Source organism: Mizuhopecten yessoensis, unplaced genomic scaffold (genome assembly GCF_002113885.1).
Source record: "Mizuhopecten yessoensis strain PY_sf001 unplaced genomic scaffold, ASM211388v2 scaffold3453, whole genome shotgun sequence".
Lineage (NCBI taxonomy): Eukaryota > Metazoa > Mollusca > Bivalvia > Pectinida > Pectinidae > Mizuhopecten > Mizuhopecten yessoensis.
Window position 1 is genome coordinate 11418 of NW_018405052.1, and position 20989 is coordinate 32406.

General features: G+C 35.1%; 1 protein-coding gene across 1 annotated transcript in view; it reads left to right on the top strand.

Annotated features, from left to right (window-relative positions):
* Nucleotides 1-20989, top strand: part of LOC110447500 — a 114877-nt gene that overhangs the window by 9108 nt on the left and 84780 nt on the right. The window contains exons 4-12 of the mRNA XM_021493236.1: nt 4011-4169; nt 6673-6840; nt 10033-10119; nt 11334-11447; nt 11895-12030; nt 14752-14885; nt 15120-15332; nt 17443-17673; nt 19405-19547. Of these exons, the coding sequence (XP_021348911.1) occupies nt 4011-4169; nt 6673-6840; nt 10033-10119; nt 11334-11447; nt 11895-12030; nt 14752-14885; nt 15120-15332; nt 17443-17673; nt 19405-19547 (1385 nt within the window). The remainder of the gene's footprint in view (nt 1-4010; nt 4170-6672; nt 6841-10032; nt 10120-11333; nt 11448-11894; nt 12031-14751; nt 14886-15119; nt 15333-17442; nt 17674-19404; nt 19548-20989) is intronic.

The window sequence follows — 20989 nt, forward strand, 5'->3', positions numbered from 1 at the left end:
TGTAACTATAGAAATGTTAAGGTGTGTCTCCTCTAACATCTGTCCATGTAACTATAGAATTGTTAAGGTGTGTCTCCTCTAACACCTGTCCATGTAACTACAGAAATGTTGAGGTGTGTCTCCTCTAACATCTGTCCTTGTAACTATAGAAATGTTAAAGTGTGTCTCCTCTAAAATCTGTCCTTGTAACTATAGAAATGTTAAGGTGTGTCTCCTCTAACTCCTGTCCTTGTAACTATAGAAATGTTAAGGGGTGTGTCCTCTTACATCTGTCCTTGTAACTATAGAAATGATAAGGTGTGTCTCCTCTAACATCTGTCCTTGTAACTACATAAATGTTAGGGTGTGTCTCCTCTAACATCTGTCCTTGTAACTACATAAATTTTAGGTTGTGTCACCTCTAACATCTGTCCTTGTAACTATAGAAATGTTAAGGTTTGTCTCCTCTAACACCTGTCCTTGTAACTATAGAAATGTTAAGGTTTGTCTCCTCTAACACCTGTCCTTGTTGTCTCCTCTAACATCTGTCCTTGTAACTACATAAATTTTAGGTTGTGTCACCTCTAACATCTGTCCTTGTAACTATAGAAATGTTAAGGGGTGTCTCCTCTAACACCTGTCCATGTAACTGTAGAAATGTTAAGGTGTGTCTCCTCTAACTCCTGTCCTTGTAACTATAGAAATGTTAAGGTGCGTCTCCTCTAACACCTGTCCTTGTAACTATAGAAATCTTAAGGTGTGTCTCCTCTAACACCTGTCCATGTAACTGTAGAAATGTTAAGGTGTGTCTCCTCTAACGTCTGTCCTTGTAACTATAGAAATGTTAAAGTGTGTGTCCTCTAAAATCTGTCCTTGTAACTATAGAAATGGTAAGGTGTGTCTCCTCTAACATCTGTCCTTTTAACTATAGAAATGTTAAAGTGTGTCTCCTCTAACATCTGTCTAGATAACTCTAGAAATGTTAAGGTGTGTCTCCTCTAACTCCTGTCCTTGTAACTATAGAAATGTTAAGGTGCGTCTCCTCTAACACCTGTCCTTGTAACTATAGAAATGTTAAGGGGTGTCTCCTCTAACACCTGTCCATGTAACTGTAGAAATGTTAAGGTGTGTCTCCTCTAACACCTGTCCTTGTAACTATAGAAATGTTAAGGTGTGTGTCCTCTTACATCTGTCCTTGTAACTATAGAAATGTTAAGGTGTGTCTCCGCTAACACCTGTCCTTGTAACTATAGAAATGTTAAGCTGTGTCTCCTCTAACATCTGTCCTTGTAACTACATAAATGTTAAGGTGTGTCTCCTCTAACACCTGTCCATGTCACTATAAATGTTAAGGTGTGTCTCCTCTAACACCTGTCTAGATATAGAAATGTATAGGTGTGTTGTTTTATGAAACTTGTTTAGACATTTTTAGCATATCAATTTTTAGGCAATTTATTGAACTTTTATCAGAAATTATTAATATACTAAGAAGTAACTTTAGCATATTAAAAAAAATGATTATTGTAAAAAACTATTAACTACTGGTTTAATATTTCATTTCAGCACATGAAAATAATTAAATAATCATAAAAGTATGTGTATGTTGATTGATTTGATCTTACTGACTGAAATGGTGAAGGGAAATGAAGCCAATTTTTTTATTGTCAATTTTTATACGCCCATCAAATTTGATGGGAGTATTATGGTATGGCGTTGTCCATCCGTCCGTCCGTCCGTCCGTCCGTCGTAAACTTTTGTTTGTCCAGCAATCTCCACCTACATTGTTCATTTCAGTATTTGAATTTTGTCCGGAGATCTACTCCTACATTTTTCGACCGATCTCTTTGAAACTTGGTATACATTATAATCATGATAGGAAATTGTGTCTCCCTTAAAAGGATTTTGATTAGACAATTTTTCCAAAAGTTATTGCCCTTTGTTCATTTCAGTATTTGATTTTTTTATCCAGAGATTTTTTCCTACATTTTTATAGCATGTCAGCTAACCACTCTTTGAATGATGCAGATCTTATTTCAATGTAAGAAAGTATATAACGCTATATGGCATTCGACGGGCGTATATTGTTCCGCCACGCGGTACTCTTGTTGATGTTTTAAATTTGACTTAGACAATTTTTGTTGTTGGTATTTAAAATCTACAATTTCCAATTTTTGTTGTTATTTGGCATTGGCAATTTTTGTTGCTGTGATTTGACACTGATATTTTAAGCTCACCTGGTCCAATGAATTCGAACCAAGGTGAGCATATGCCATACTGCGGCATCCTTTGTCTGTTGTCTGCTTTTAAGTTGGACTTTAATGTAACTCTCACCCTAACCATATATACAATTGCTGAGTATACTAAAGACAAGTATACACATGCTATCAGGATGGCTTCATGGTCTGGCCCCACCCTTAGAGACTTAGTCCTTTCGTCATAACTTTGAAACAATGGAGATGTGCAGCCATAACCATACAAATGCTGGGCATTAAGAGATAAACAATATCATGATATTAGAATTGATATTGGGGTCTGGCCCTACCCCAGAGACTTAATTCTTGGGCAATAACTTTGAAATGGTCGAGATTCCAACCCCTTAACCATATATACCATTTCTGGTATAAAGAGGCCAACACAATTATGATACTGAAATTAATCCTGGGATCTGGTACCACCACCAGGGGCTTAATTAGGGACCACATCAGAAATGCCCGTGCCCTATAGTAATCACAGTGTCTGTCCATCTGTCTGTCCACACTTTTGTTTCTGGGAATTTTCTCAAAATCTGTTTGAATTTTGTCATGATACACCGAGAAAGGTAGATGTACAATATGGGTTAAACATTTTTCTAAGGTCAAGGTCATTGTTGCTAAAAATACACAACGGGGTCTGGCTCCACCACAAGAGACTTAATTCCCAGGCCATAACTTTGAAACAATTGAGATGTGCAACCATAACCATACAAATGTTGGGCATTAAGAGATAAACAATATCATGATATTATAATTGACCCTTGGGTTTGGCCCTATTCCAGATACTTAATTCCTGGGCCATAACTTTAAAATGGTTGAGAATTCCACAACTCTAAAATCAAATTAACCATTACTGGGCATAATCCAGGTGGTAGTGACACAGGCCCTTTGGGTCTTTTTGGCTATAATTTGACATTGTCATTTTTTGTTGTTGTGAGTTGACATTAACAGTTTTTGTTGTTGTGATTTGACATTGACAGTTTTCGTTGTTGTTGTGGGTTGACATTGACAGTTTCTGTTGTTGTGAGTTGACATTGACAGTTTTTGTTGTTGTGGGTTGACATTGACAGTTTTTGTTGTGGTGAGTTTACATTGACTGTTTCTGTTGTTGTGATTTGACATTGACAGTTTTTGTTGTTGTGAGTTGACATTGACAGTTTTTGTTGTTGTGAGTTGACATTGACAGTTTAAGTTGTGGTGAGTTGACATTGACAGTTTTGTTGTTGTGGGTTGACATTGACAGTTTTTGTTGTGGTGAGTTTAACTTAACTGTTTCTGTTGTTGTGATTTGACATTGACAGTTTTCGTTGTTGTGAGTTGGCATTGACAGTTTTTGTTGTTGTGTGTTGACATTGACAGTTTTTTGTTGTTGTGAGTTGACATTGACAGATATACAAATGGGTTTTCTTCCATGACAGTTTTTGTTGTTGTGATTTGACATTGACAGTTTTCGTTGTTGTGAGTTGACATTGACAGTTTTTGTTGTTGTGTGTTGACATTGACAGTTTTACTGTGGTGAGTTTACATTGACAGTTTTTGTTGTTGTGAGTTGACATTGACAGTTTTTGTTGTTGTGGGTTGACATTGACAGTTTTTGTTTTTGTGAGTTGACATTGACAGTTTTTGTTGTTGTTGGTTGACATTGACAGATTTACTGTGGTTTGTCATTATTTATTTATTTGTGATTCCTTAAGGTTTATAAATGATAGCCATTTCAAAAATAGGAGTTATGAGTACGACATGAAATGTATATGTTTGTAATGCTCTATTTACTTTCAGACACTTGCCCGAGAGGTTTTATGTCTGATGATGGTTTTCCTCCCTGCCGTCCCTGCGCTAAAGATTATTACTGGAGCAATTCTACATATTGTGAACAATGTCCACCCAATACCAGCACTGTAGAACAGAATGGCATGGGAGTTCTTGGGGATTGTAAAGGTATGTTAAGCATTTATCTAATATTTTAAGTATTTTCCCATTTGAACATAATACAGTAAACTTACACATTTTTGTGATGTGGCCACACGAGCCTTTAGACACACCTACCTTTTGAAAAACTAATATACACAGGCATTCGTCACAATTTATTACCCCTGTCCAATGAGGTTGGTAGGGGATATACAAATGGGTTTTCTTCCATGTGTCCGGTATTGCTTAAAAAGTCTTCTAGTTAACCTCATGAAACTTTGAAGGCGCATCATTCCAGTAGTCTAGTGTTGCTGTTTGATATTGAGGAGTTTTCATTTTTGACATTTTCCCAGTTGCCATGGAAATAAATAGCTGGAAATGCAAAAATTGTCGTTTCCGTAGCATACGTCAGGAACTGCTAGAGATAACTACCTAACTCTCTAACCACATGCATCTAGTTGTCCAGTAGTGCCTTCTGCTATTAGGGTAACCATAAGACTAAATAGCAGGAAATGCAAAAATAGTCAACTTATTCTTGATTAAATGCGTTCAACCTAGCACACTGTTGTCATGGTCATGTTTAACTATAGATAACTCTACTACTACAGCCGAACTCTTGCACAGAGATGTTGGATCTCCCAATCCCCGCAATTTATCTCATGATGAAATCTGCCAGTAATTAATTCATAAAGAATAGAAATATCTTTGGTTTTAATGGTGTAAGATGGATTGATTTCTGACAAAAGGGGCAATTTCAGTGTATTTTTTTCTTTTTTCATGGTTTGAATTACGTAGAAAAGAGGGAAAATGCAAATGAGTTTATTTAAAGGTCATAAAGGATATTTGAAATATATTCTTTCAGCTTAAGTAAGTCAAGTAAGGGATTGGTGCTGGAGTTTGTAAGGGGGAGGGGGGAACATAAGGATTTTAAATGTGGACATCTCCCCTTGCACACAAATTCTCCCTTAAAGACCCCCCCCCCCCCCCCTTTCCTCCCCTGTGTTGAATTTATTTGTATATTGTTTTTAGCTCACCTGCCCAAAGGGCAAGTGGGCTTATGCTATGACGCGCCATCCGTCTTCCGTCTGTTTGGCGTCAACTTTTTACTTTAAACAACTTTTTCTCAATAACCAAACAGCCTTGGATGATAATATTTGGCCAGGAGCATGCTGGGATAAAGGGCTACCAAGTTTGTTCAAACAAATGACCTTCACCCATTTTCAAGGTCACAGGGGTCAAATATGTTTAAAACTTTTGAACAACTTCTCCTGAATACCAAAGATGCATAGGATCAAGATATTTGACAAGTATCATGCTCTGATGAAGGGCTACCAAGTTTGTTCAAATGAATGACCTTAATCTATTTTCAAGGTCACATATGTTTAAAACCTTTAAACAACTTCTTCTCAATAACAAAAAGGCCTTAGATGATGATATTTGGTCAGTAACATGGTGGGATGAAGGGCTACCAAGTTTTTTCAATCAATTGACCTGCACCCATCTTCAAGGTCACAGGGGTCAAATATATTTAAAACCTTTAAACAACTTCTCCTGAATACCCTACAAGATGCTTAGGATAATGATATTTGACCAGTATCACGCTGAGATGAAGGGCTACCAAGTTTGTTCAAACAAATGACCTTCACCCATTTTTAAAGTCACAGGGGTGAAACATATTAAAAACCTTTCAACAACTTCTCCTCAATAACCAAAAGGCCTAGGATGATGATATTTGGCTAATATCATGCTTGGATGACTCACGTTTTGACATACATATTTACTCGCATATTGACACACATACTGACATACATATTGACTCACTTACATATTGACACACATACTGACATACATATTGACTCACATATTGGCACACATACTGACATACATATTGACTCACTTACATATTAACACTCATACTGACAAACATATTGACTCACTTATGTATTGACACTCATACTGACAAACATATTAACTCACTAATGTATTGACACTCATACTGACATACATATTAAGTCCCTTACGTATTGAAACACATATTGACACACATATTGACTCGCTTACATATTGACTCACATACTGACATACATATTGACTCACATACTGACAAACATATTGTCTAATTTACATATTGACTCACATTTTGACATACATATTGACACAAACTGACAAACATATTGACTCACTTACATACTGACATATACTGACAAACATAATGACTCACTTACGTACTGACATATAATGACAAACATATTGACTCACTTACATACTGATCGACATATACTGACAAACATATTGACTCGCTTACGTACTGACATACTGACAAACATTGACTCACTTACGTACTGACATATACTGACAAACATATTGACTCACTTACATACTGACATTAAGTGACAAACATATTGACTCACTTACATACTGACATACATATTGAATGGTGGTTGCAACTGATAAAATGTAGAACTGGATTTATATGATACTGACACAAAATGACCTGCTAATAAAATGTACCACATACGCTTTCCTTTTTTAGCTGAATGTCAGGCTGGAATGTTTTCCCCTACTGGCTATGAGCCATGTAAACCATGCCCAACAAATTTCTATCAGGTGTTGACTGGGCAGAAGGGATGTTTGGAATGTCCTGAAACACAGATAACAAACAGTACTGGCAGTAACAGCTCAAACCAGTGTTGGACACCAGGTAAACCATTGTTTTGTGTGATATATAACGAGATATATAACTACCAGTACTAGCAGTATAAAGAACTTGAAGTAACAACTCAGCCCTGTGTGTTGTGTCAGTTAAACCATTGTTTTGTGAGATATATCACGACCAGTACTAGCAGTAACAACTCAGCCCTGTGTGTTATGTCAGTTAAACCGTGATTGTTTTGTGAGATATATAACGACCAGTACTGGCAGTAACAACTCAGCCCTGTGTGTTGTGTCAGGTAAACCATTGTTTTGTGAGATATATCATGACCAGTACTAGCAGTAACAACTCAGCTCTGTGTGTTGTGTCAGTTAAACCATTGTTTTGTGTGATATATCACGACCAGTACTAGCAGTGACAACTCAGTCCTGTGTGTTATGTTAGGTAAACCATTTGTAAGAATTATTTATGATCATTCTTTGACTGCTATCTACTCTGTCACAATCAAAATGTCACACAAAAACTTTTCAATTGTTGTCATATATTAACCTGTATACAGTCTTCAATTACAAATCTAAAGAAAATGTTAAAAAAGCAGGAACTTATACATAGGAACCAATCACTAGTATCGGTACCACTTTGATATAGTTTATATAGTCTGTGGTATCATAGGAACCAATCACTAGTATAGGTACCACTTTGATATAGTTTATATAGTCTGTGATATCATAGGAACCAATCACTAGTATAGGTACCACTTTGTTATAGTTTGGGTAATCTGTGGTATCAAAGGAACCAATCACAAGTATAGGTACCACTTTGATATAGTTTATATAGTCTGTGGTATCATAAGAACCAATCACTAGTATAGGTACCACTTTGTTATAGTTTATATAATCTGTGGTATCACAGGAACCAATCACTAGTATAGGTACCACTTTGATATAGTTTATGTAATCTGTGATATCACAGGAACCAATCACTAGTATAGGTACCACTTTGTTATAGTTTATATAATCTGTGGTATCATAGGAACCAATCTCTAGTATAGGTACCACTTTGATTTAGTTTATATAATCTGTGGTATCATAGGAACCAATCACTAGTATAGGTACTACTTTGATTTAGTTTATATAATCTGTGGTATCATAGGAACCAATCTCTAGTATAGGTACCACTTTGATTTAGTTTATATAATCTGTGGTATCACAGGAACCAATCACTAGTATAGGTACCACTTTGTTATAGTTGATGTAATCTGTGGTATCACAGGAACCAATCACTAGTATAGGTACCACTTTGTTATAGTTGATGTAATCTGTGGTATCACAGGAACCAATCACTAGTATAGGTACCACTTTGATATAGTTTATATAATCTGTGGTATCATAGGAACCAATCACAAGTATAGGTACCACTTCGTTATAGTTTATATAATCTGTGGTATCACAGGAACCAATCACTAGTATAGGTACTACTTTGTTATAGTTGATATAATCTGTGGTATCACAGGAACCAATCACTAGTATAGGTAATATTTTGATATTATTCATATAATCTGTGGTGTCATAGGAACCAATCTCTAGTATAGGTACCAATTTGTTATAGTTTATATATCTGTGGTATCATAGGAACCAAGCTCTATTATAGGTACCACTTTGTAATAGTTTATGTAATCTGTGGTATCATAGGAACCAATCTCTATTAGTTTATATAGTCTGTGATATCATAGGAACCAATCACTAGTATAGGTACCACTTTGTTATAGTTGATGTAATCTGTGGTATCACAGGAACCAATCACTAGTATAGGTACTATTTTGATATAGTTTATGTAATATGTGGTATCACAGGAACCAATCACTAGTATAGGTACTATTTTGATATTATTCATATAATCTGTGGTATCATAGGAACCAATCTCTAGTATAGGTACCACTTTGTTATAGTTTATATATCTGTGGTATCATAGGAACCAATCTCTATTATAGGTACCACTTTGTAATAGTTTATGTAATCTGTGGTATCATAGGAACCAATCTCTAGTATAGGTACGATTTTGATATAGTTTATTTAATCTGTGGTATAATAGGAACCAATCACTAGTATAGGTACTATTTTGTTATAGTTTATTTAATCTGTGGTATCATAGGAACCAATCTCTATTAGTTTATATAGTCTGTGATATCATAGGAACCAATCACTAGTATAGGTACCACTTTGTTATAGTTGATGTAATCTGTGGTATCACAGGAACCAATCACAAGTATAGGTACCACTTCGTTATAGTTTATATAATCTGTGGTATCATAGGAACCAATCTCTATTATACGTACCACTTTGTAATAGTTTATGTAATCTGTGGTATCATAGGAAACAGGAACCAATCACTAGTATAGGTACTATTGTGATATAGTTTATATAATCTGTGGTATCACAGGAACCAAGCACTAGGATAGGAACCACTTTGTTATAGTTTAGGTAATCTGTGGTATCATAGGAACCAATCTCTAGTATAGGTACCACTTTGTTATAGTTTCTGTAATCTGTGGTATCATAGGAACCAATCACTAGTATGGGTACCACTTTGATATAGTTTATATAATCTGTAGTATCACAGGAACCAATCACTAGGATAGGAACCATTTTGTTATAGTTTATGTAATCTGTGGTATCATAGGAACCAATCACAAGTATAGGTACCACTTCGTTATAGTTTATATAATCTGTGGTATCATAGGAACCAATCAATAGTATAGGTACCACTTTGATATAGTTTATATAATCTGTGGTATCACAGGAACCAATCACTAGGATAGGAACCACTTTGTTATAGTTTATGTAATCTGTGGTATCATAGGAACCAATCTCTAGTATAGGTACCACTTTGTTATAGTTTATGTAATCTGTGGTATCATAGGAACCAATCTCTAGTATAGGTACTATTTTGATATAGTTTATTTAATCTGTGGTATCATAGGAACCAATCTCTAGTATAGATACCACTTTGTTATAGTTTATATAATCTGTGGTATCACAGGAACCAATCACAAGTATAGGTACCACTTTGTTATAGTTTATGTAATCTGTGGTATCATAGGAACCAATCTCTAGTATAGATACCACTTTGTTATAGTTTATATAATCTGTGGTATCACAGGAACCAATCTCTAGTATAGGTACCACTTTGTTATAGTTTATATAAGCTTTTTGAAGTACACCTCTTTCATTCATGTTTTAGAATTATGTCCTGCATCTCCCACACCATGCAGTGGAAATGGTTCATGCAGTGTGAAAAACCATGAAAAGTTCTGCAACTGCAATTCAGGTATTTAGAGTGACACCGCCAATACCAGCCTGTATTAATAACAATGTTACAATATAATTAAAAGGAAAATATGTTTTGTAGCTTTTGGATTAGCAATTACATGAATAAAATTGGAACGTTGTATAAAAGATTATTGTGGCCCCTTATATATATAATTAGGGCGGAGGAGCAGAACTGAATAGGGTAAATAGGAGACTTAAGTCTGCATGTGTCAGGTGCAAGGCAGGCTAGTCTGAGACCAGTGAAATCTCCATCTGGACTAGCTAGTGGTTTTAAAAGCTGCTAGTCCAATTTTCTAGACAAAATTTTAAATTACTTATAACGTTCAATGATATTGGGTGAGTAGAATTTGCACAAGGACTAGTAAAATGAAGTATACCGTTGATGATCCTGAAGAGATGAAAACACTCAGGCTACCAATATATTTGACATGGCATAATCATTTGTGTGTGAGGTGTAATGGCGGATACCTATTGGATGTATATGGTAGGGCTAGTGACATCAAATATCCCTAATCCTTTACCTGGGCCCGTATATATGAAACCGTTCTCATGCTCAAGCATGGATTCTGATGTGCTGAAGCCAACTTTCTTGTTACTCGCTTAAATCCTGTAAAACAATCAAAAAGTCAAATGTAAACATTGAAACAGTAGTTAGCTTCAAGTCTCTTCAAAATGTTTCCAAAGCATTGACAAAATAAGATGTATTTATTAAGTTACAACAAGAACAATAAGTTAGACTTGAGCACAAAATCCATGCTTGAGCATGAGAACGGTTTCATGAATACGGGCCCTGTACTAATGGAGAAAAGTAGTCTTTTTACATTATACATTGTATTGGTATGGAAGTTAGACCATTATGTATTTTAATTATTCAGATGATTTGTTTAAGGAAGTATTCAGAAATGCAATCCTGATTGCAATGTGAATTTCTGGTGATTAAGGTGTTGTATTTTTTGTGTGCTATATTTTTAACAGGATACTATGGTATGTGTAAGTTTTGTGTGCTATATTTTGGACAGGATACTATGGTATGTGTAATTTTTGTGTGCTATATTTTTGACAGAATACTATGGTATGTATGTATGTGTAAGTTTTGTGTGCTATATTTTGGACAGGATACTATGGTATGTGTAATTTTTGTGTGCTATATTTTTTGACAGAATACTATGGTATGTATGTATGTGTAAATTTTGTGTGCTATATGTTTGACAGGATACTCTGGAAGCGATTGTCAACTCATGAACAATTTCTGTGATGAGAGTCCTTGTGTCAGAGGAACTTGTAATAATAACCAAGGTATTAGCTTCACCTGCACATGCGATACAGGTAAGTTATTTAAATTTTCAGAGAAAATTGGGGATATTAATTTGAGTGTATCTGTATGTTTTAAACATAGTATTGGAATGTTGGGAGAAAAATAATCATCCCCTACCTTGAGGGTGTGAAAGGGAATTCTCCAACCCTTGAAATGATTGTTTGAGCCAAGGGTTGGACAACCAAATGATCAACCTGAGAGTTGGAGATTCTTTGTCACACCCTCAACGTAGGAAAAGATTCTATTTATCCTACATATGAATATTACTTCCTCCTTTATATAAAAATGAAGTCGTTCAGACTCCCCTTTTATTTTAAGGTTCTATTTTCGATTCAAAAGTCACCATTTTTGGTGGCCAGGTGATGCTGTTTCTTTTCTAGACCAACTTTTTTTCAAAAACTAGTGCTCAACAAATTCTGTGGACAATGTCAGTCAATACTCAGAATTAATGCTTACAGGTTTTACTGGGGACCGGTGTGATAGAGACACTACAAACCGTTGTACACCAAACACTTGCCAAGCTGGATCATGTAGAAATATAAAGAACGGTGCTGACTGTCTCTGTCCTCTTACTGGAGGATTCACACAGCCAAGGTAAGTAAAATATCTGGTCCTATATATCATAAACAGAACACAGCTTCATATTTTGATTCCCAAAATTTACTTTTTGCTTTTCAGTAACAGGTCATTTCAGTTTATTAGGCCCCCGCATTGGAGATGGGGGTGCACTATAGTAATCAGTGTCCATTCACAATTTTATTTCCGACCTTATCTCCGAAACCAAAAGGCCTACCTTTCTGAAATTTGAAACGGTGATACCCTGTGAAATGTAAATGACAATACAGGATCATACCTGCTAATCCCTGAATCTCCCAATGGGGGTCATGACCCCTATTGGAAAAATCTGTGGGCGGTGATAACGCATGACAAAAAATTCACGTCAAAATTAATCATTTAATTTTTGCGACGTCACGGCATAACATATGTAATTGTGTCTTCTGGTATGGTTTAGGACTTTTTTAAAATAAATAAAACAACTCTTATTTTCACACATTTTGTTTTATTACATTCTCTCTTTTCAAAATACTGATTTCCCTGTACATACAGGTAGTTTGAGTTAATTGTAGAAAACTTGGCATCTGATGCATACTGGAAGCATGAACTCATCTAGAAGCTCCTCTATCTATTTCTCCCTCTCATCTGCATGTACTACATTGGGAATCTGACTGTCTGCAGGTTGGAAACTGGAAAAAATAAAATATGCATTTATGTTAAATACAGATTTTAAAGCAATCTTGCGATCGCGATATGGGAAAGCATTTTCATGCAGATTTTGGTAAATTAGAATGATCTGTCGTTGAGAAAGTAATATGCTCAGCACTGAAGTTGCTTAATAACGTGACTTTGCGTTTATAACCTTGTCGTCAGACATTGGAAATTCGATAATCGTATGTTTTATCATAAAACGCACCCCTACCTATCGAAAATAATTAAGTATACAGTACAGTTTACAATAAGAATGATCAGGCTCAATATTTTTATGACATAACAAAGCCACTCAAAATCCCTTTTCCACAAAGTATTACAATAGCAGACATACTTTTTTTTTTTCTACGTTTAACGCAGTCCGAATTACGGTTGTGCATGTGAAATCGCACTGTTGTAATAGTAAACAGTACTCGCCTTTCAAATTTGCCTGGCTTCCACGAAAGAGAGACTGCCATTGTGAAAACATTTCAAATGGTGTACAGACTTTACCCATAAGTTAATGCTAAGACATACTAATACGAGCATGGATGCGAGTGATTCCGGGTCATGTTGACGGAATGCGGGAGATTTGTATCACCGGCGTGGGTCATAAGTTGGTTGCATTGCGGGTGATAAGTTAATTTTGCGGGTGTGACCCGCAGGATGCAGGTCATTTAGCAGGTATGCAGGTTGAGCAATTTTATAAGGTCCAGGGTTGAGGTCATTGTTACTAAAGCTAGACCATAGGAGTACATTCCTTATCTTGGAGAATCCGGAAGTCTATTGTTTGGAAGTTTGGTGATATACTGTGATAATTATGTAGATGTGCAAGAGCTTGAGAGGTTTAAAAAGTTACGGCCAAGATAAGGGTCACTGTTACTAAAAACAGATTTTGGGGGTGGTCAGTCACGCACATGGTGAGGCCTTTGCTGACCTGTCAGTGTTCTGGTTCATGCTAATTCACTTAAAAGTAAAGGTATATATAGCAAATGGTCCGTCCATCTGATTCTAATTTTGTCAGCTGAATCTTCTCTAATAAAAACCTCACAGATATGTTTATCAAGAGCCGATGATGTGTGTCCTGTAACATTCTCAGCTCTATAACCTACAGGTCAAGGTCAGATCAAAGGCCAAATAACCATAAAGCATAAGGTCATATCTTCTAAATGGCTCAGATAACTGATATTTAGCCGGAAGCTTTCTGAGGTAAAGTGGTATCACAATTGTTGAGATAAATGTTCTTCACAGACATTTTCAAGGTCACAAGTCCCTTGAGAAATATGTGTTCAAATCATCGAATGACACATTCTTCAGAACCATTTAGCATAGAGTTCTGTATTTTGCCTTTAAATTATTGTTGGGTGAAGCCAGCTTACTTTTATTCAAATAAATGCCCTTGACCTTCAATCAAAATTACAAGGGTCAAAAGTTGTTAAAAAGGTTTAAAGGACTCCTTCTGATGAAACACGAGTAATACTATTAAGCCTGTATTGTTGTGGGGTCAGGTACATTGGTAAATACCCAGGTTAAATTGATCTTAATTTCACAGGGACCAACTGCCTTGATATTTTGAATACTTTCTTCTTGATAACGATGAAAAATGCAGTTGTGATATTTAGCCTTAATCAGCTTGTACCTGTTGGGAGTAACTGCTCAAATATGCATCAAAGCTGTTGTAATAAATAAGAAATAACTTAGTCAGAAGTTACAGTTGGTTAGCTCACCAGACCATTAGACTAACAGAACTACTAGGCCTGTATTCATTAGCTTTTCAGGAGTTATAGGCTATAATTGAGCAAGCTAGCCTCTAGTTTTGAGAAAGCTTGCTTATATACTTATTTATTTAGTAAAAGAACATCAGTCTTTCCTTTAATTTATCTGTGTTTTGAAAACCTAGATACATATTGTGAGTTGCTTTTACTGTTATATTTATGAAAGGCAATGATAATAATACAAGCATCACTCATTTCCTGTTTTATTTTGAAACTGAATAATTGTTGTAAAAAGGCAGATTTAGTATTGTGTAAAAGTTATTTTCTAAGTCTTTGTTATTTCCTTTGATTATAGCTGTGAACGTTTGGACAACTTGTGTGCTGGCATCCAGTGTTCTAATGGCGGTACCTGTGTCGCCTTTGGGTCTGTTCGTAAACAATGTCTCTGTCAGCCGGGATATACTGGTGAAAACTGTGAAATCAATATAAGTAAGTAAAGTGTGGCGTGTAATGGAACACCTAGAGCTCACAATAATGTATTGTAAAAAAAGAAGTCACGTTAGAGAGAAGGATATCGTTATTGTTTGGTAACATAGCATCTGGTACAGCATACAAGTAATGTTTTATATTATAAGTGTCCTAATGGTATGAACTCAGTGGCTTAATACAAACATACTTATTATTGAGTCTTACGTAATAAAGCAATACATTTGTTTTATGCAGATGAGTGTACTTTGAACCCACAAGGCTGTTTGTATAATGGCACATGTAGTGACGGTGTCAACGCCTACAGCTGCCAGTGTAGACCTGGCTTCAGTGGTAACAGGTGCCATGTCCGTAACAACTTCTGCAGCACTGACCCTTGTGCAGATGCTGAATGCTACAACGACTATGACAACTATAAATCAGTATGCGTATGTCATGATGGATTTGAAGGTACTATCATGGAGTGTTAAAATTCATTTTGCATCCATATTCAGAATTTCTTTAAATCTTAAAAGGGTTACAAATCTGAAAGATGAATATCTTGTTTGAAAAAGAAAATATAATTATACATTTTTGCCAAAGATTGTGCTATTAAATCCCAAACTGTTTGATACAGCAACAGTATCATTGTTGTTGGTAATTTTAAAATGCAATAAAGAGAAAATTTAATGGATTTCCATTTCGATACCATATGTATCTATTTCACTTGTATGGGATAATATTCTGATGTTTCCACTCATGAAAAATATATATTGTACTCAACATAAAAAACCAATATATATTCACAAAACATTCGTATGGCAAACTTTACCGTTATTTTTACTGTGAAAAATATCAGTATCCTGCAATACTCGTGACATTAGCTCTGAAGAGCTAGAAGAGTTATTATGACGACAAAACATAAGAATAAATATCATTGCAAGGTAATAAAACATATTTATCATCTATACATATACTACTTTATACCACCTACCAGTAGCATGATAAATTCATTATCATTGGTTGTCAGTATGAAAAATAGTTGAGAAAGGCTTGAGAAGAACTTAAGAACGGATTTCCCCATCTCCAGCACTTGGGAACGTATTTTCTCAAAAAAGAACGTCTGCTCGCTCCAGATGACGTCCGAAACCGGAAATAGTGTCCAAACAAAAATGATCTGTGTAAGAAAATGGTCTGTCATAAACATATCAATACAAAGTTAGGAAAAATATTGTGAGAATAACAACACCATTTCAGTTGTAAATGTGCATCTGGAAAAGCCAATGACGATAGGATTGTTTTAAAAATATTTATTCTATGTAGTTTTAAGGTTCATTGTATTCCTCCGTGCAAAACTTCTATTTGTTTACGTTTGTCATCCTTGACCATTGAGCTTAAAAGTCATTTGGAAAACATGGTGTTTAGTTGAGTTTTTTAAATGGAGAAATATATAAGGTAGTAGTATATAGATGATAAATAGTTTACCTTACAGTATTTTCAGTGTTTGTCATCCATATACAGTGATAATCTATAAATAAAAACTACTAAAGCTAGGTATAAGAGATTTTTTTCAAACATGATAATAAAAAGTACGTAGATAAGAGCAAGCACAAATCTCATGCAAATCTGATTGTGTAAGGATATATCTTTGAAGGGGCTTAAACAGTTTTACCTATCCTTAGTTTATAATTAATGTTATGGAACTGACTTATTTCATTAGGACTGGTAGGTGGTATGAAGAAAAATGTGTAAATTAGATTGAATAGATCTGTGATAACTTTACCTGTGCTCAACTTAAGTTTTCTACTCATAACTTGACCAAAATAGAAAACTATTCCTTACATTATAGTACTTTTCTGTAAATGTTTCCCAACTATTTTTGACATTTTCATAACTTAATGATGTATAATCAGTTCAATAAAAGTAACAGCCAGAAATTTGCAGAAATCTTGGTTTACTCTGCCAACATCTACTGTTGATAAGTTCCTGTAATAGTGTCTCGTTAATGGAAAGTTTGCGTAGCTCGGCTCGACTTTCTGAATTGTCAACACCATGGAAACTTGTTCAGGTTTTATGGTCAGACTATAAGATGATACCTCCAGTTTGTGAGGACAATGGTTATTGAGTGAATGTCTGTGTAAACAGTATATAAACAATAAAAATCAGACTAACAAAAATATTCAACTTATCAGATGGTACAACTATTGTTGTATACTGTAGGAGCACTTGGTCAAATAGATACTAACATTGTATAGCAGTAAAATGAATTATTGATTACTGTATTACAGTTTTAATCATCAACAAATTACATAAGTATTGGTCATGAAAAGTTCTTTTTTACACAACCAATAAAAGTTTCTATGTGACGTTTCAATGACTAGTACGGTATGTACACTGTCACCTTCATCAGACAAATGACCAGTGAAGCATGGTGCTGGATCGAGACAACTTACCTGAGACTAATTGGCTCCTTTAAACCTTCCGACTTAAGCTACGGAAATACAGTAATGAAAAATTAAAAGAAAAACTCAGAATGAACATAACAAATAATTTGAATGTTTTTCTTGTGTTACATTTGTAGTACAAGATGCTGGAAATGGGAAATGTACATCTACGGTGAAGTGTCCTCTGGGTAATGCATTCTGTAATAATGGCAGCTGCAACAACGATAAGTGTTTCTGTCTGAATGGCTATACAGGTTCACGCTGTCAGCATGACTTTACAGACTGTACCATGAACTCGTGCAAGAATGGTGGAACATGTGTAGACAAACATTCGGGTTTTGACTGTATGTGTATGTCTGGCTATACAGGTGAGTCTGTCTGACGTACACCATCTGTGTAATACTGTAATAAAATGTCTTAACTATACAGGTGAGTCTGTCTGACGTACACCATCTGTGTAATACTGTAATAAAATGTCTTAACTATACAGGTGAGTCTGTCTGACGTACACCATCCGTGTAATACTGTAATAAAATGTGTTAACTATACAGGTGCGTCTGTCTGACGTACATCATCTGTGTAATACTGTAATAAAATGTGTTTACTATACAGGTGAGTCTGTCTAACGTACACCATCTGTGTAATACTGTACTATAATCTGTTAACTATACAGGTAAGTCTGTCTAACGTACACCATCTGTGTAATACTGTACTATAATCTGTTTACTATACAGGTGAGTCTGCCTAACGTACACCATCTGTGTAATACTGCCTGTAAATTTTTAACCGTTTAAGATATCTTGATCAAACTTGAAGTATACCTGCATCCCTAACAGAAGGTGTGCAGTGCACTGGAATTAGGTCTTGTGCCCCACTATATACAGAGTTATTGCCCTTTGTTTATTTTTTATACGGAAGTTTGTCCCGAGCATAAGTTCCATGTTATTTCACCTTCATTGACCAAATTTACCATATTCATGTATCTTGGGAAGGCGGAATCTCTCGCACTGCAATCGGGTCTTGTGCCCCACTATATTAAAAGTTTAAATAAAGTAAACGAAGAAGCATCAACACCAAGGATTCCGTTACAGGAAGAGGTTTTATTGTTGACATGTTTAAGTTTATAAAAAATAATGAGCCATTAGAGGAACCAGATTGTAATCAGATGTGTGAAAATTCCTATTTTTATATACATGTTAATGTTTCTATTATAAGTACCAAAGCTGCCGAAACTTAACAAAATTGTTAAGACAATAATTTAAATGTTTAATGGTTTAGGATATACACACCTTTATCTTGATGTGACCTTTCTATTCTTCCTAATATTGGCTAATAAGGAGACATTCTAGTTTAAACTAATGTTCTTGAACCACTTTCAAGGTCTTAGGGGTCGAATGTATGAAACAATTGCTTCTGAATTACTAAGAAGTATTGGGCAATGATATTTTTCCTGTAGCTTAATAGTAAAGTGATATGAAGTGTTGGAGCTGAAAAAAAGATCTAGACAAGGTCACGTTAGTAACAGAAGTAAATCTTTGACCTTTAAACTCTTTGAAGGTCACAGATGTAAGATGAATAACAGGTAAGAGCAATAAAGACCACTTGAGTTTGATAAGATGAACACAATTTGATCGTGCTATCAGAATAGGCAATGGGGGTCTGTCTCTTCCTTTTAAGACTAAGTCCATGGGGCACAACGAGACCCAAACTGTTTAACCATATAAACAATTTCTTGGTGTAAAAGACCAATAGACATTCTACCCGATTGATATTTAAGGGTAAAAACCCCTTCCCTTAGGGACTTAGTCTTTGGCTTATACCCATGGGTTTGGAAACATAGCCCAAATGGAGAGCCAAAGTTAGATTTGTTATACTCAAGAAACTAAATTTTAATAAACCAGCTCTAGGATTGTCTACGCCTTATCTTGTATGTCGTGTATACAATCTAGTTTAAAAAAAAGGAAGAATCCAAGTCGAACAAATATACTCATAATCTCATATTGCCAAATAATGTGCATTTTTGAAAATATTGACTTGCAGCAAATTTATATTTGATTAACCATTTGAAATGCTATAACGGAATGACTGTTGTTTTGTAGGGAACGACTGCAGTGTCAACATTAATGATTGTTTGGGTCAGTGCCAAGGTGAACATGTCATTTCAACAAGCGTAGGATGTATGGACAAAGTTAATGACTTCATGTGCAACTGTGAAGCAGGATGGACAGGCAAAAACTGCACAGTGAGTCTTATTTCTACATTGAAGTAATAAGGGATGATATAGTGTTTAAAGCACTAAATGGTCCCTTCATTATGACAAACCCCTTCCAACTAATTGAGGGGGTAGGAGGTATATAATAGTCACTGTCAGTGCATCCAAATTTAGTTTTTATTGGCTCACCAGTCCGAAGGGCTAGTGCTATGGCGAAGCGTCTGACATTGGTCCGTCGTTCATCAACTTTTCCTTTAAGCAACTTCTACTGAAGAAAGGATAGGACTAGAGTCATGATATTTGGCTGAAAGCATCGTTGGTAAAAGCACCACTAAATTTGAGAATGAAAAATGACCTTGACCTTCTTTCAAGGTCACAGGGGTCTCAAATGTGTCAAATACTTAAAAAGACTTCTTCTGCAGAACTGAAAGGTATAGAATCTTAATATTGGCGGGTAACTTCTTTTGATTGAGCACTACAAAGTTTGAGAATGAAAATGACCTTGACCTACACTTTAATGATCACAGGGGTAAAATATGTCGAACCCTTCAAACAACTTCTTCTGTAGAACTGAAAGAACTGAAGACGCCATCATCCAAATATTGAGATTGTGTTATCATTTGGCTGGTGGCTTCTTGGAATAGAGCCTGACAAAGTTTGAGAATGAAAATGACCTTGACCTACTTTCAAGGTCACAGGGGTAAAATATAGCAAAAACATCAGAAGATTTCTGATGAATAATTAAATGGCATAAAATCATAATATTTGGCTGTAGGTTTCACGGATTGAGCTCAACTAAGTTTGCAATTGAAAATTACTTCAACCTGCTATCAAGGTCACAGGGGTCAAATATAGCAAAAACTGTAAACAGCTTTTTTTGAGAAAGGGAATGGCATAGACTTCCAAGTGTTACAACTGAATGAGTTTGTAAGACTTTCAAGTCACTGTGGTGAAATGTGTTGAAATCTTATAACAGGTTGTTTTGAATAACCAAGAAACATAGGTAAAGAGTTTGATCCTATAGGTTTATATAAATCTTATTTGGTATAAAGTATTCTTTGATCCTAAAGGTTTATATAAATCTTATTTGATATAAAGTATTCTTTGATCCTATAGGTTTATATAAATTGTATTTGATATAAAGTATTCTTTGATCCTATAGGTTTATATAAATCTTATTAGATATAAAGTATTCTTTGGTCCTATAGGTTTATATAAATCTTATTTGATATAAAGTATTCTTTGATCCTATAGGTTTGTATAAATCTTATTTGATATAAAGTATTCTTTGATCCTATAGCTATATATAGGTTTATATAAATCTTATTTGATATAAAGTATTCTTCGATCCTGTAGGTTTATATAAATCTTATTTGATATTAAGTATTCTTTGATCCTATAGGATTATATAAATCTTATTTGATATAAAGTATTCTTGGCCCAATATGATTATTCTTGACCAAATATGATTC